This window comes from Pholis gunnellus (assembly GCF_910591455.1).
Source record: "Pholis gunnellus genome assembly, chromosome: 14".
NCBI classification, from domain to species: Eukaryota; Metazoa; Chordata; class Actinopteri; order Perciformes; family Pholidae; genus Pholis; species Pholis gunnellus.
This window is the reverse complement of record NC_136541.1, coordinates 17,375,695-17,391,865: the sequence shown is the minus strand read 5'-3', so window position 1 is coordinate 17,391,865 and position 16,171 is coordinate 17,375,695. Positions and strand designations below refer to the sequence as shown.

The following is a 16,171-nucleotide window of genomic DNA, read 5'->3' as shown; positions in this document are numbered from 1 at the left end:
TGGTCAATGTGTGTCTCCATCTGAGCATGTGCAAGAGGAGGTGGGGACTTTTTGTTGTTGCTTTTAACAGCTTGTAGTGTAACAGTGGATGGTCTTATAAACCATTTACTGAGCTAATGAAAATGGGCTGTGATAGCTGTATTTAATTTCAACCACTTTGATTTCTTGAATATTTCCCACCTGAACAGCATTTTTGTTAAAGAGCCAAATCCGTGTGATTTGTTTCACCGCACTTACAGTCAACCTCACTGTCACATGCTGTTAAGATTTTAATCTAAAACGGTTAACACTGAAATAGTTAGCAAAGTAGATTTTTATTTCCTGCTTTTGAATTATGTGGTCTCCTAAGCACAGTGTCAGCGTTTCTGCACGTCAAGAAGCATTTAATGAGGCCGTCTTCAGGATTTGAATGACTCCAGCGTTTTGCAAGTACATGGAACCATCGCTTGTTTTCAAAACTCAGTATGACTCTGATGTTCTTGATTGGAACCACATGTTGAAGGGGCTTGAAAGGGTTTCTGCAGCATCAACAGACCCAGCTGGATCTCATAGCGTGCCGCGTTTGCCATGTTTTGCTGCGCTCGTCGGCCTCGCCAAAGCCTATCCTCCGCTAACTAATCGTTTGCCCGCGCATGCCTGGCGGATCTCGTGCCAAGGGGGCGACCTTCACAAGTAACCGGGGCCATTACCGAAAAAAGAAGGTGGTGAATCAGACGAGGTGGCGAGTTTTGGGTGGCATGCTTATGAAAACCAGTTGAATCGTGGTTATTTATGCTGTGGAGGAACTTCTCTCCCATGTGCACATATAGCATGAGAATTAAAGTGCGCGTCGGCAGTGGACAGTGAGTTACAGCCTAACTGCTCTCAGCGCTGATCATTAACGGTTCTAACACACTAGGATATTAAAGTTTGTTTTACTGCTCCCATCAACTACCATGCAGGGCTACAGACGCGTGCTATCGAATTCATATAATGTGAGTTACTAGGCCGTACATCTCGGGCATCCGTGTATATTGCCTGATCTGTCCGGCGTGCTCCTAGAGGATATAGAGTATCGGAGGAGAACATATTGGTTAATAAGCAGCTGTGCCATAGAGACCAAAGAAATCTAAGGTTATTATTGTTATTATTATCACCCCTGGACTGCTTGTTTAAATCCCTGCATCCATCTGAGCACGCTCACACGCCCGCTGCAGATAGACTTTGTGCACAACAATAAATAATACGCTTACTTTTAGAGTAGGGTTTCATCAGCCAATGAAAGTAATGAGATTAAGAAAACAAAAAAAACATAATTCCTGCACCCACTCCAGTGAATCGGAGGCATGTGGGGAGAACAGCCTTAGATGGGAAGCGGTGTAGGTAAGAAAAACAAGCCGTGAACCATGTGATGCGACCCCCGGCCTTCCTGTTCGTCTGTTCCTGCGCCTTTTAAAAAAAACAACAGGATCAATTCCAGCCCTATGGAGCGGACGTTTAAAGGCACGGTTTCACCCGTGATCTAGTCAAACTTTGAGTAGTAACTGTTACAGTTAAAGTGAATTTCATGTGCGAGAGAGAGAGAGAGCGAGAGAGAGAGAGAGACCTACAGGCAGCCTTGTAACCAAGTTTGAGAAAGTACAGCGTTGCCTGAGCGACGAGGAAGCTTATCGACGTCCTTTCAAACCGAAATAGCATTTCATCATTGAGTTAGCTGTAGCTTTTCTTGTTAGCAAGTAAACTGTAACAAAGGAACATCTCCTGTGTTACAAAGCCATGCTGCCACTTTTTCAAATGCATCTTATTGTGGGATTAATTCCAGGTAGTGTGAGGAAACGGGCTCGCCTCTACTTGTATGTTTACGTGACGGAAGAAAGCGAGACAAACAGGGTGCAACTGTGCGGTTTGATGTTTGAACACTCCTCGTGCGTAAGCTCTTCTAAGGGGATAGAGAGGCTTTTCAGTAAGCTCTAATGGTAGTGGGATGTCTTCCCCAGGAATCTTGCCTCCGCTGGCATAACGCGCTGTGAACCTGCATTTTGTGTTCGCCTGAGAGCTTCCTCTGAAGCAGAATGACAGGACAAACATGGCAGCTCGCTTCTCGACCCTCTCTGGGTCACTTAGTGGCGACTCAGGTGGAGGCGCTGTGAAAAAAAAGCCCACCTCACAGCAGCGTAGATGCACCGTCAGGCCTGGCCTGAAAGCATTGTGTAATCACGCTGCTTAATGACAGACCGGGCTGCTTTTAAAGCAAAGAAACATTAAGGACCGGCACGTCACTCGCTGTTTAACTAAGGGCCAAAATAACTAAAGCACAGATTGTTTCCCCGAGACGCACACGGCGACCGACGGCACCAGAAGCCGGGTCACGTTCGTGCCACCTGCTTGTTTGGGTCGACACTAGCGCGATCCCCCCCAGTGAACATCGGTATCGACTGCGAGGCGACGGACTATTCCTACGAGCCCTCGCGTTAAAAAAACCCAAAAACCCCAAGGTCTGGAAAACGTTTCCGCAGGCGGCCTTTCCAAGCGGAGACAGATTTGTACATGGTCGTGCTTGTGGTTTGGTGTTATAGCTGCAGACAAACCGAGGACAGATGTGTTTGGAGTCATTTTCTACCCCCCCCCCCCCCCCCCCCCCCCCAACCCCCCACCCACACACAAATCTTCCCCCTCTCTCGCTCTCCCTCCCCTCCCTCTCCAGTTCCAGTTCCTAATCTGGGACTCATTGTGTCTGTAATAAAGCACAGCTGCACAGATCCTTCTCTGAACCCACTCAGTTCAGCTGATTACATGGGAGTAAGAGGGCTCTCCTCTCTCAGAGCCCAGTCACACAGCCATGCTCCCCACATGGTAACGCTCCGCTGGTCCCTGAACACAGATAAGGCCGGAGGAGACGCTTCCTTCTGCTGGACGGGTGCCAACACTAATTGTTCACACCTGATGTTGCATTTGCACCAGGCGACGGTTACAGTTGTGGGACCCGTCGTATGCATTTCTTCTTGGAATGCGTAAAGCAGATGTTGCTTACATGAGGGAAACCATGTTCATTCTTTATCGACATGAAAATGTTTAAAAATCCATATTTTATCTTCGCAGAGAGCAGATGTGTTTTTTCTTTTTTTCAGCCGGAGTGTATTTTAATGGAAAACTTTTAAAACAAATTAGTTTGTGCGGTTTATAACGCTACTCAATCACGACTCCGATGCAATATGCAAGTTTGTGGAGTTGTGTTGAATTGCTTCTGCTCAGAAATACCAAAAAGAAGTCATGCATATGAAAGCGAGCAGCCCTAATAGAATGATGTGTCTCTCTTACAAATTGATCGCCGCATTGAGCGTCAGAGGCTGAACTTCAGCATTAAAGATTTAAAAAGAAAAAAACAAGAAAACTGCAACTGGGATCAATAACAGCTTTGGATTGTGCTTGAGACGTCTGTATCACGCAACTTACCAACTTCCTATCCCATTTAGAAGAACACTTTCCAGTCCTCATAGTCTACAAACAGCCCGCATTCGTAAAAACAAAGCATTAAAATGGATTTATTTGCCTACTGGAAGTATATGTGTTTTCTATCAATATGAAAATATGACTCATTCAGCCTTGAGAGGGTCATGATTTGCTTTGCGCGGATGGATTTTATACCATCATCCATCCACAGAAGAACCTGCCTGCCCTCCTTTTTATTACTTTTTTTTCCCTCCCCATTCCGCCCAGTCGATCTCTTCTGAGCACCGGCTACATGTGGGGGAGGGTCATGCGGGTCAAAGTAGGTTAGTAGCTCGATACCTCCAGGAACCTGACGACGCACTGCAAAGGGATGAGCGTCGCTGACGCGCCACGACAGCATACGTACAAAAGCACACTTTTCCCGGAGCAGCACATAACAAGCTGTCATGCGTCTGAAAAAAGCGACGTGTATGTGTGTTGAATGTTGAACGCTTTTGAGAGGAACACTGGGGCTCGTCTTTTTAATCTCGACTCTGTGTATTTTGTCGTCTTCTCCTTTTTAAGCGCGGGCTAATTGTGTTTCAAGCGGAATTTGAAACGTATTGATTCAAATGCGCACAGCCCGTGTATTGGCAGCTGCCCTAATCCCTCTCTTTGAAGAAGCTTCTCTTTTTCTTTTTTTTTCTTGCAGTCATTGTTTTGCGGATGGATTTCTTTTTTTTTATTTTTCTGTTCTCCTCAACCTTTCAGAGGAGGAATGCTTCTAAATCCAGTGACGCTACAGCCAGGGGGTTTGTTTTGGTCTCATGATGGGGTTTAGAGCATCTCGTGATGTGCGGCGTGGGGCAGGAGAGTAAAACGAGGATAATGGTTGGTAGCTGTGATTGTAATGGTTTGCCCACCACAATGATTCAAGACAAGCATCCTCATTATCCGTATGGCCTCTTCAGAAAAATAGTTTGTCTTGTTTTCCTCTTTAATCTAGGAATATTACAGTTTACACAGGCTGCTGTAAGCAGTAAGGCAGAATATACTGTGTTTTTATTATTTTCTGTGTGTGCAAATGACTGAGTAAATCATTTTTCTTTATTCGGAGAGAGAGACGCAGAAACAACCCCCATCTTACAGTATAATAGTCCTCTCCAGAGGCTGTCAGCCTCATCTTCCTTTGTCTGCCGCTTTGTTTCCCAGCCAAAGAGGATTCACATGCCTTCTCCTTGTTTCTCCCCGCGCCTCGACTCCTCCAAAGGAAAAAGGCAAAGAAGCAGGAATTCCATTAGCTTTGTTCTTAAAAACTCGGCATGAACTCGTGACTGTGATACACATGACATAATGGCCCCCAGAACTGGTCCCAGATCCCCTTTTTTTTCCTCCTCCTGCAGCTTTTATTTTACATCTCATGCTGTAGGTGAGTGCATCTCCTCCTGCCGTGTCTTTTCTTGTTACAGCCACTACTGCGTTGAATAAAATCCTTCACTTTTTGAACGTGGCTCCAATTGCTGCACCTTTCTGCTTCGAGTGCACGGAAAGGATAAAGGAAAAGTGTGTGTGTGCGTGCCAGTGTGTGTGTATGTGTGTGTGTGCATGTTTAAAAAGAAAAGGGGGAGGGAGTGGACAGAAATTGTATGTTTGTGTGGTTGGGTTTGTAATTGGATTCAGTGGACCGTATCAGTCTTTACCTGAGCTAGTCATTTGCATGGGTTTGATTGACAACAGAGCTATGCAAAGCAGGCGCCAGCATTATTCCCTACGAAGGTAAAGAAGATGCACAGACCATGCCTTTCTCATAGCTATTACTTTCTTGTTAATTGGTATTGAGTCATTATTGCCGAGAAAATGGCTGAAATGTAATTTGCATGAATGTCATATCAAAGCGAACCAGCCACGGAGTGTGTGTGTGTGTGTGTTTGTGTGTGTGTTTTAGCCGATTAGATCTCACCGCCTATACATTTGCCTTTGTCATCAAACTTGACATACTCCGAAGAAAAGGTGCAAGATCCAAGATTGGGAGCACTTCGTTTTGCCTCTCGACGGCTCTCAACATGTCGGCGGTGAGCCGGCAGCTTGCTGCTAACAGCGCAAACTGTGGCAAAAGTGCTGACGGAGCTAACGGTGTTTAGCTGATGAGGAACTGAGGAGGAACTGAGAGGGTGGGTGTGCTACGCTGTTGGTCGGGACGGCGTTATCAGCTGTAACCAACCATATGAGAGCGGCTGTGAGCTAGCCGGTGCGGTGCGCTCACATGCACTAAAAGGCACGCCCGGCCGGCTACGCCAACAGAGCATAGAGGAGCTCGGATAACGACACACACACGGAGGGAGAGCGACTTCACTCTCTGCTCAGGTCGACTTTACTCCACTATATCTTTACATGGATAATAGTTGTTTGCTTCTTTGTTAATGTTCAGAATGTTAACTACTGCTCCTTTGCAGCAAAGCTAAAAACTAAAATGCATGTGTTTGTGCACAATCTTAATCCTTCTCTTCTGAATACAGATCTAATACACAGGATGTTATTTTACACCCATGGTAACAAGCGGCCTTGACATCTGGTCACCCGTGCATGTGTGACAATGACGCACCAAAACGGATCATTCAAACTGGAATATTATTCATAAGACTCTTTTTGCTGTGCCTTGAATATCACAACGTCCTTGCAGTTTGTTTTTTGTGCGAGCTGGTCATTCGTGTGGCACCATGTAATGAAAGTTTAAATGCGTTTTAAATATAGTGAGGCGATCGAAATGGTTACATGGCTCAGCGGACAGGAAGCAGGTGAGGACTTTAGGATTAGGATTAACCACGTGCTGCTGTTACGCTGCGCGCGTTCCATATGGAGAGAGGGCGCCCGCCCGTGTCACGCGCGGTGGTTATCATTTACGGTGGCTGAACCTGCCTCCCGTCAGTATTAAATGAACTCCGTGTCAAGTAATGACACAGGAGGTTAGACAATTTGTCTGAATTTAATCGCGCCCCCACATACATCTGTTTTTAATTTTATTAAAAACGATAACGTACAAATAGCTTCCTCGGTGGTCCGTCTCCCGGGAAATGTCTTTGTCTTCTTGAACATTAATTTGCACAACCTTTGCCCCGTTCAAATCAAAGTTTTAATGAAGCGTTTAGCTAACCGTGCTTTGTTTTCTCCCAGCAGAGGTCCCCGTCTGTCTTCTAACCTGTCTCGGAACATATCCCATAATCAATGTGATCAAACTCTTCTTTCTTAATTCAGTTTTCTTTGTTCAGTTTACTTTATATATAGATGTATATATATATATATATAGATATATATATATATATCTATATATATATATCTATATTCTGCTTCACAGAGAACTGGTAACACATTTGTTTTTTTAAAGAATTTAAAAAGCCGTTGAAGCTTCACCAACCATTCATTCCTCAGCTGTATGCCCAGAAAAGTGGCTAAAAACACAGCTTCCGTTTGCCACTCGCTCATTGTGCGAGTGGTCAGGATTATAATTGATACAGTATGTTTCCACCCTCGACTGAAGCCTGCAACGTTTTCACCCAAACTGTCATTTCTGTCTGGCACCAGCCGCCTTCCACCGCAGAGACGCCGATGGTGTGTTTTGTGCAGTGATAACAGTTTACTCTCTTTCTGAAATGAGTGAGTACCTTCAGCGATTGTTGATGTAATTTCCATAAACATGCCCTGCTGAGTTAAAATGGCAGGAGATCCTGTGCCAGCGCCGAGCCGCAGCATTGGTGTTTGACAGACAATATTTACTACAGCTAGAGACGGAGAAGCCGGAGCCTATACCCTAACAATGTGTGTTTTCAACACTGTTACTTTTCCACTTGGTGAGAGCAGAGGGAGCTACTGACATCATTGCATAAGTCACCTATTCAGTTGTTTCCCTCCCCAACAAGAGCCCCGGATAATGATTGTCCCTGCGGAACAATGATTGGTAGAGTTCTGGGCAGAGGGATATATATTTGTGTCTCTTCCCTCGGCAACAAATCCAATACGAGACACTTTCTGCTGCTGTAATTTAAAAAAAAAGTCTTACAAGGCCCGGCGAACATGCCAGCAGAGGTTACCTCACCACTGGTCACTGCCTCCTTCTTTGTCTCTTTGATTTTCCTGAGGGTATTTTGATGGGAATGATCAAGGGGAGGAACTAAATAGCTCTGAGTCCGTGCTTTCGAGATCAAAAGGAACTAATAATGTCACATTACAGGTTGCACCGAGGCAGTTTTAGTGCCCGGCCCTCGTCACGAGCCCTCTTCACAAAAGCTCAGCTCGGGGGGGGGGGGGGCTCATAGTGATCGGCTGAGGTAGCTGTTGGCTGCTGTCCTTTTTTTAAAATTGCCTTCTTTTGAACCTTAACTGCCAAATATATCCAAGAGCCTATATATATATATATATATATATATATATATATATATATATATATATATATATATATATATATATATATATATATATATATACCACCACTTCTTTCACCTGATTCGAGCACATTCTTCACCGTGGGTTTCACACATCAAAATGTATTTGTGTTTGTTGTGGAATCTGACTGGGCGTGACGCTCGGGCTCTTTTCTTTTTAAGTAGCATCTTTGCTTGCATCTCAGTGGATGCATAATAAATGAAAGCGATCGATATCGGATGTTTAATATTCATGCTTGTTTCTCACCCAATGCGAGCCTCAGACATGAGTTAGCTTCCTGTCTACCGAGTACTGAGCGCTGAAACATCAGCACTGTGGCCACGGCGGAGATGGATGGCTGCACGTCCCCTAAAAAATGTGTATTACTGCGGTGTACGATCACCAGAGTGACCTCCGTCATGCAGGAACAATACAAAAGAAAAGATGACAGTGGCCACCTTTTTTAAATGGACAATCATTCACACTGTGATTTCTAAAAGAAACCTTGAGCCACCACTGGCCTCCAGCCTCACACATATTGCTTTATTTTTACCTTCTACCTGCTTTTGTTCTCCGTCCCTCCGCTAATCACAAAAGCCTTTTGTAGATTGAACAAAGTGACCACTGCCAGCAGTTATCAGGTGAAAAAGAGAATAGAGAGCAATTAAAAACCTCTGACCTTCTAGTGGGAGCACAAAAGGCGGTCAAAGTTCAGCTGTTGTGGTCATGAAGTTCAACACCTCATTTTAATATAACTCTGATTTACATCGGAGACGTTGTGGACAGAAAGGCTTCTGTGATTTCGAGACAGGAGGCTACATCGTTATGTATGGTCACATTTACCTAACACTCAGCCCCATCATAGTCCACAGTAATTAGACGTTTCATTCTAGAGCATCAATTATTGTCCCTTTGAACTCGAAAGAGAAAGGACACTGAAGCAGTTTGGTGTCTCCAGCAGAACCATTGTGCTGCTTTTCACAAGGACCTGCAAGCGTCCGCCGAGCTCATCTGAAAGGCATCTCAAAGAGCGAGCAGGGGTTTGACATCCCGCTAAAGCCTACGTATCAAGCCGCTCGTCTCGATAACTCGCGGAGCAAAAATCCCAGTAGCTCCGCGCTGATAACTGCAGAAGGCTGTAGCTTAGCCTTATCAGCGCTTGGCTCCAGTGACACAGTAATCCACACAATGCTCGGCTGTCATTGTACTGGAAAAACACAGAATCATTTCATTTACCCAACAAAAGGCATGAGAATAATTGTGATGTCTCCCCCCCCGCCCCCTCCTATGCTCTTCCCCTCCACTACCAACCCCTCCAGATTGCTAATTTTCAAAAGGGCAAATATTACTTATTCAAAAGAGCCCGACTGTCAACATGCTTTTTTTTTCTTCTCCTGCGCAGAGAAACCTGTTTTGCTACAGGAATAAGAGGCTTTTAATGAATGTCACAGCGGCCGGATGCTTTCAGCTAGCTTTTCTTTTTCTCAGTCAGAACTCAGCAGGTATCTACCGAGCATGTAGCTGATGTGTAGCCATGAAAACAGCCAGTGGGAGAGGGTGGTGGTAGTTCACTAAAGGCCACAGAGAACAGTGTTGCCACTCTAAAAGGAAATGGAGGTGACTCGCGGGGGAGTCGGCACACTTTTTTTTTAATTGTCCTTTTTAAATACGGTGTTTGTCAAACGAGATTGCTGTGCCCTGGGTGAGCCAATGACCATGTGCAAATAGGATATAAATGCACGTTTTAAAAAGGAAAGAGAGCGTCAAAACACATGAAAATAGTTTCCCTCTCCTCGGGGCCTGTTTTTCTACATCAGCGGGAGCTTAAAAATCTTTTAGGTTGGAGCAAACTCCCGGCCGTACCCGCTCAGACGTCCATGCTTCTTGAATGTTTCGCTGTGAGGTGAGGGAAGGTAGTATCGACACGTCTTTTTGAGGGCCTCTTCAAAATTCTCTAATTGAGGCACCAGTTTTTAGAGAGGAAAACTAGCTCCAACAATATGCATGAACCACACAAACCAAGTGTTTGGGGGGGGTTTGGTCACTGCAATCACGCTGGGTAAGCGAGCCAGCCGCTTATTAAATGTGTTTATGCTCTGGTGCATCCCGCTTTAGTTTTCTTAATTGCTAGAGACACTGAACAGAGTACAAACACTGCGTGTTTTTTTCATGCAAATCCCTTACATATTTTAGGCCCAGCTATAAATGCATGGAATGCTTTGCGCGTTTGAAGTGCGGTGCATTAGCAAAACGCCTTCAAGGGCTTAGTCTGGCAAAAGGCAGTATCATCATTCCCAGATCCAAAGCTTCAGCTACAAACAGTTTACCTCCTCTGAAGAATACACTATTTTCTGAAAACAGAAAACAGTCTTTGTCTCGTCCCCTGCATCTCATCTTCTTAGAATGCGTGGATATTTTAGACATGTCTCGAGTCAGCGGTGCAACATAGCATCACCTCAAGCCCCTCTACCAGCGCTGGTTGTTTTATTAAAAAAAGATTGATGTCTTCACAGGCCGGCGTTTATCGGCTTCCTTCTTCACACAGTAGAGCGCTGCAGGAATGAGTCCTGAAACATGGGAATGAGGTCACATTTCTGTTGTTGTTGGCTTTTTTTTAATTGGCTTTTTGATGAGATGCCTGAAATACGGTCTGTAGTTAACACAAGCTAAACACCTAGACGTTTGTTCTGCGGTATAAAATACATCAGTGAATGCCGCTCATATTCATTTTGAAGCTTAACGCTAACGTCATCACGCTAACTAGTCCGCCCTCGCTGTGTATACTGGCGCTCATGGGACCGTGGCGTAGTTCCTTTGTAGCCTAATGTTGGCTTTTTACTTCAGCGGATTGTATTCAGAGTTTTGAGGATTATCTTAACAAAACGTGTCGGTATCATAAACTTGTGTTAGTCACAGAGTTTATTTTCTGCAAAAAACCCAATGGAAATATCCCGTTGACTTTTTGTTGAGGGAACCCGTGCCAGGCTAATTTCTGGGGTTGGCCTCCAAAAAACATTATCCCCGCAGCACTCTATTGATAATAGTATTTTTACATTATTAATTTAAATGCGCATAATTTATAAAAATCCATCTTTATGTATTGCATCAGATGAGAGAGCAACAACACAGTCATTTTCAAGGATAAGACTCACTTTTAAAAAGTGTTCTTGAAGCATCTACTTGGAAATCGCCATAATTGTGAAGAATAGAATGTAATAAGTTGCTTACCGGCCTTGAAGCTGTAGAATAGACATAATAATAAAAAAAAAAGTACGGTTAAAGAGAATAACATATGCATAGCAAGCAGTCATTTTATAAGAATTAGAGAAAGAAAAACATGTGTATTGTGCTTTTAGCGTTTTGTTCAATAATTGGAATACGAACACGCTGTGAAGGATGTTTGTGTTGTCGGGGCACAAAGTCCGTACGCTGTAAAAGAGTGCTGACCCTAATTTGGCGTGTTCGCCCCACAATTTCTGGACTGGATTACAATTTCATATCACAGCAGTTGTTATTGAGGTAGCCGAGTGCGAGCTCCACCGGGGCTTAACCGGATCTTATAAACAGCGGCGCTGGCATGGATGTCTCGCATTCAGCTGGAGCCTCCGCTTCATATCGCATTGTCTGGTCACCGGTTCAGGCCACCGTACTAAACCTGGTCACATTCATTTGCGAATAATGCATTTTTTCGGGGTTGTTGCACCATTAGCCGGGGTCGGGCGGGAGGGCCGCCGCTGGGGCATTTGCCTGGGTCTGCATTTATCCTCGACCACTGATGAAACACCTACGCTGAGTATTTCTCAACTGCCAGTCACCTCACTTCCCCGGCAAAATGAGTGAGGGTGTATTGGGATGATCTCACATGAGAGCTTTCAGTCTTGTCACATTAGAGGGACTTTCAGCTGGCGTGTATATATTTGGCGGGCGGGCGTAAAAAGCCGAGATCGTGCAACGCTTTCTTTGCCTCGGCACATCTCGGAGCCCACATTCCATGTTTCAAATTAAATGTATCTCTCTCTCTCTCTCTCTCTCTCGCTCCCTAACTATTTGTGTCTGTCTGAGTTAGAGTTATCACGTGACGGAGCAGACAATAGAGAGGCACTCTGGCACTACGGAGAGGTTAGCCGGGGGTTTTGTGTTGCTTGTCAGTAGGGGGGGGGGGGCATCTAAGCTGTGAATAGAACCATTGAGTCGGAGGTAATTTTGGGCCCCGGTGCAGGGTATTAGTTGGACAGACCGTTCTGCTGACAGGCCTGTTTTTTCTTCTCTCTCCTCCCCCCACCCTCCCTCTTTTTTTTTTTTTAACCCCCAATCCCCAGGCCCCCCGGCTGCTGCATCGGCATTTCTGTCCAAACCAAAAGGCCTTTATCGTAGCGGCCATGACGACATGTCTGATAGGGCGTGGCAGCCAAGATCCTCCTCTCGCCCTGCAGCTTAGGGAGCCCATACATCGAGATAGATATGGAGAGGTTGCAGCAGCCAGGGTTCTACCGGTGCCGCGCTACACATTCCCGTGGTTTTATAAGCCACCAGAGCACGTCTGATAAATGAATAGACACATGCTGGACACGCTCATTCATTATCATTGGGACTGGCCGCGCCTGCTGGGAGTTTGTGTAGCGATTGGCGGGGGGGGGGGGGGGGGGGGGCTGGCCGGCCGCTGAAGAGGCCTCTCGGAGGTTGTCTTGATGGCCAAATTTCAGACAATGTTAAAGAGCCGGAGCTCAGCTCTGGGGCTAAAATAACTCACAAGGGGAGCGCTGCTGTCAAGTGCACCGCAACACACGTTCAGAAAAAAAAATGTGTAGTCAAGAGTGCCTGTAGGACAGAACATGGAAGCACATGGGCTTCAGTGCTTGACGCTGAAATGCAGTTGGTGATGGTTGTGCTGATAAGTAGTCGGTTTAAAAGCATAAATGTTTTGTCTGAAACAATATAAATCAAACTAACTGAGGCAGATTGACATCTGTAGTCTATAAATGACTGTTTTAAGATCGGACAAGTCAGTGTTGCATTATGGGAGTCCTGTTAGTACTTAGTGGCAAACTGAGGACTGGAATGGCCGAAGAAGTTATTATAATTAGCAAGCGCTACCCAAACTCGTACCTGCAGGCAACTCCTTTACCTGAAAGCAACTCATTTATAGAAGCGGAAATTACTATTGCCATTAGGAATTAATTTACCGCTTATTTTCCAGCTTCCTGTCAAATTTAGTCTGTAAAACATCAGAAAAATGTGATAATTGATAATCATATGTTATCTGACCAACAGCCCAAATATCTTTAGTGAATTTAATGATGGATTAAGCGACTAATTGTTTTGGCTCTAGTTACGCCTGCTGTATAACATGACATAGCATTGACACCTCAGCCAGAGTAGTGTGAGTGAGACATTACTCAGCTGTGGACTGTCTTCTGCTGCATTGTGAGCTCTTCTGACAGTCCACTCTGTATTCCTCCTCTGTCTGAGGATCTGCTGACTTTGGCTGGCCGGTGATTGCCTGAAGGCTTTGAGTTTACAGGCGGTTGGCTTTAGGGAAAAACCTCCAGAGAAAGAAGGTCATCTATCTGATGTAAGCTTTGCCGGGTTCAAAGAGGAGGAAAAAAAAGAAAAAGCTAATTGGTCAAGGGTAATTGAGCAAAGGCAGGCGGGGCGGAGATGGTCAATATCAAGTGTATTCCAGTACGGAGGGAAAGATCTTGTCGTGATCTTCCATCTTCATTATTGGAACCACTGGCTGTCCTGCGATGCTGTTTCACCTTGTTGAGCAATATTGAGACGACTTTGCAAACTTCGTAGTGAAGTTCTGTTCTCGTTTCGTGAGTGTTTAAATCTTTTAGCGGAAGCCAGTGACGGAGTGCAGCTCATGGTCTTTTCAGAAGATTTGTTCTCCCTGTTTTGTATGGCAAGATTGCAGTTTTCATTCATCAGGGTCGATAACTTTTCAACTACACTGCATGACAAAGTTCCCTCATGCGCCCTTCTATTTCGGATTCATTCTCTCTTTCTTGCTTGCTTTCTATTTCCCACATTCAAAAAAACAGGCTTTTTTAAAACCACATTCTCCTTCATGATTCCTTCTGCTCTGTTGATTTCAGCCATTCTGCCTTTAGATGCTCACTAAGAACACCGGTACATCTGGGACCAAAGGGTACCTACCTGGAAACATTGGCCTCGACTGCTGTTTCAAGCTACAGGCGCCCAGTTCAGCCGCTCTTTGGCAGTAGGTCATTGTGATGTGAAGCTTCCCTGTAGTCACGCTTCGTTTCACCTGTCAGCGAACCTCGATACATCTCAATGTATCGCATCCTCAATTTTTTTTTTCTATATTACAGCTCACGGCTACTGTTTCCACAGTTATTACAAGCAGTCAGATAGATGTGAACTCCTTCGTTATTTAGACAAAAGCTGCATCTAATACAAGCATCTGTGTGAGCCACCTCAGTACATCAACATTACAGAAATTCAACACAAATCCTTCTGCTGTGCATTACAAGTGTGCTGTAATTTGCAAAAATATGTTGTTTTTTTACATAGCAGCACTGAAAGCGTATGGCCTTTCACACTGCATGAATTAGCCTAGCGGCCAGCGGACTTTTACTCGCTCAATGCTCTTCTTCTCTTACTTGGTTTTAAGTCACTGAACTGAAACCAAACTCCATATTGTGTTCCGTCACCTCGGAGTCGTTGCATCTCCCCCCACCTCAGATAGCGACGGGTGCACTTTAGGACAATAGATTGCATGTGTTTATGTGATGCTATTAAATTAGGTATGGGGGCTACACTTATGACTTCCTCTGGACCCTGAGTGGATCTGCTGCATCCTCTCCCCGAGCCCAGAGGAACTCGACGCGCCTCCGAGTGCACGCGGCGCTCTGGAGACATCTGTGGGTCTCCAAGGTAGCAGCACAAAGGAAGATTAGGCACCCTGCTTCAAGGCTTTTGTTAAGTAATTCCACATCTCCTTTAATAATTCAAAGCGGCACCAGCCGAGCCTCCACACAAGCGGTATACGGTGTGATCTCTGTGGCCGGAAGGGATTTTTATATTTTCCTTTATGCCGTTTTGTGTGCCCTAAACATGGGGGAGGGGTGGTTTCAGGGAAACGTATCCACACAAAAGGATCAGACAATGATGCTCTTAGGTGTTGAGTTGTGTGTTTGTGTGTGTATACATAGCCACGTAGGCTGTGCTGTAGTGTCACTCACTTGAAACATGAACCGGTGTCGTGCCACTGAGGCACCGGTGGGACTCCAGCCCCCATGAGCCACCTGTCTGCAGTGTATGTTTGCATGCGCGAGTTTCTGTGTTTTTGTTTTTTGTTTTGTTCTTTTTCTTCCTGTGTGAACATGCTGATGAAATAAACATCACACAGACTTCTCTCTCTCTGTCTCTCTCTCTCTGGAGGAGCTGCAGATCGGCAGCCATCCATGGAAGGCAACCCTGTATGTCATGGGGGGACAAAGCTAGCATGTGATGGCCTTATAGCTGGAAACAAAACAGCACAATCCTGGACACGTGTTTATACACGCTGCATGTATTTCCTCAAATACAAGCAGAGTGGGGGCATTTAGACAGTCTAATTTACACTTCAGGTTGTTAATGCAATGTTTGGGGGGTTTAGGGTTCTCATTTAATAGGCCTTAAGGGGCACACTTCGCTTTTTTTTTTTCTTTACTTTTCTCTCCCTCCAACTCTCTCCTCCACTGCACCTGTTTTGAGCAATACCTTAGAGGCACAGCTTGAGGTGAATAATGTATGAGCGAGAGGGAAAATCAGAAAACCTTTGTGGACCCTCTGTGTCTGGCTGGCTGTCTGTCTTCCACCTCCTTTGTCTCTATCGCTAGTTTTACCCTCCAGGTTTCTCCCTCCAGGTTTCTCCCTCACTTCTGGGCTCATTTATTTATATATATTTGTTTCTCCGTCTCTCTCTCTCGCAGTGAGGTTCGTCGACTGTGGCCGAGGGGGTCTGGTGCGGTTTGAATGCAGTAACCCGTCTGACTTCCGGATAGAGGCCGACGGAGTGGTCTACGCCGCCAGGACCATCCGGCACTCCACGCCCGCCGCGTCGCCGCTGCTGATCAAGGCCAGCGACGGCGCCACTCAGCAGCAATGGGTGGCCCAAGTCAGGCTGACGGCCTCCACGCCCTCCAGCCAGCAGGTGAATGCGCCTTAACCACTTCCACGACATCTCCGACTTGTTTGTTGACTGATGTTACCGCCGCAGAAAGGTGGAATGATCCATTCTCCCCCCCCGCATCCAATAACTCACGCTTATTAGGCACACCGCACATTCACAGATGACTAGTTCCCTAAATTGTAGCAGGTGTTCCGAGAGACTGGATGG

The 16,171-nt window shown here is 45.5% G+C and overlaps 1 protein-coding gene across 1 annotated transcript in view; it reads left to right on the top strand.

The window, feature by feature from the left end:
* cdh2 (cadherin 2, type 1, N-cadherin (neuronal)) overlaps positions 1 to 16,171 on the top strand; it is a 56,679-nt gene that overhangs the window by 19,777 nt on the left and 20,731 nt on the right. Inside the window, exon 3 of the mRNA XM_079173532.1 lies at positions 15,765 to 15,985. Coding sequence (XP_079029658.1) covers positions 15,765 to 15,985 — 221 coding nt within the window. The remainder of the gene's footprint in view (positions 1 to 15,764; positions 15,986 to 16,171) is intronic.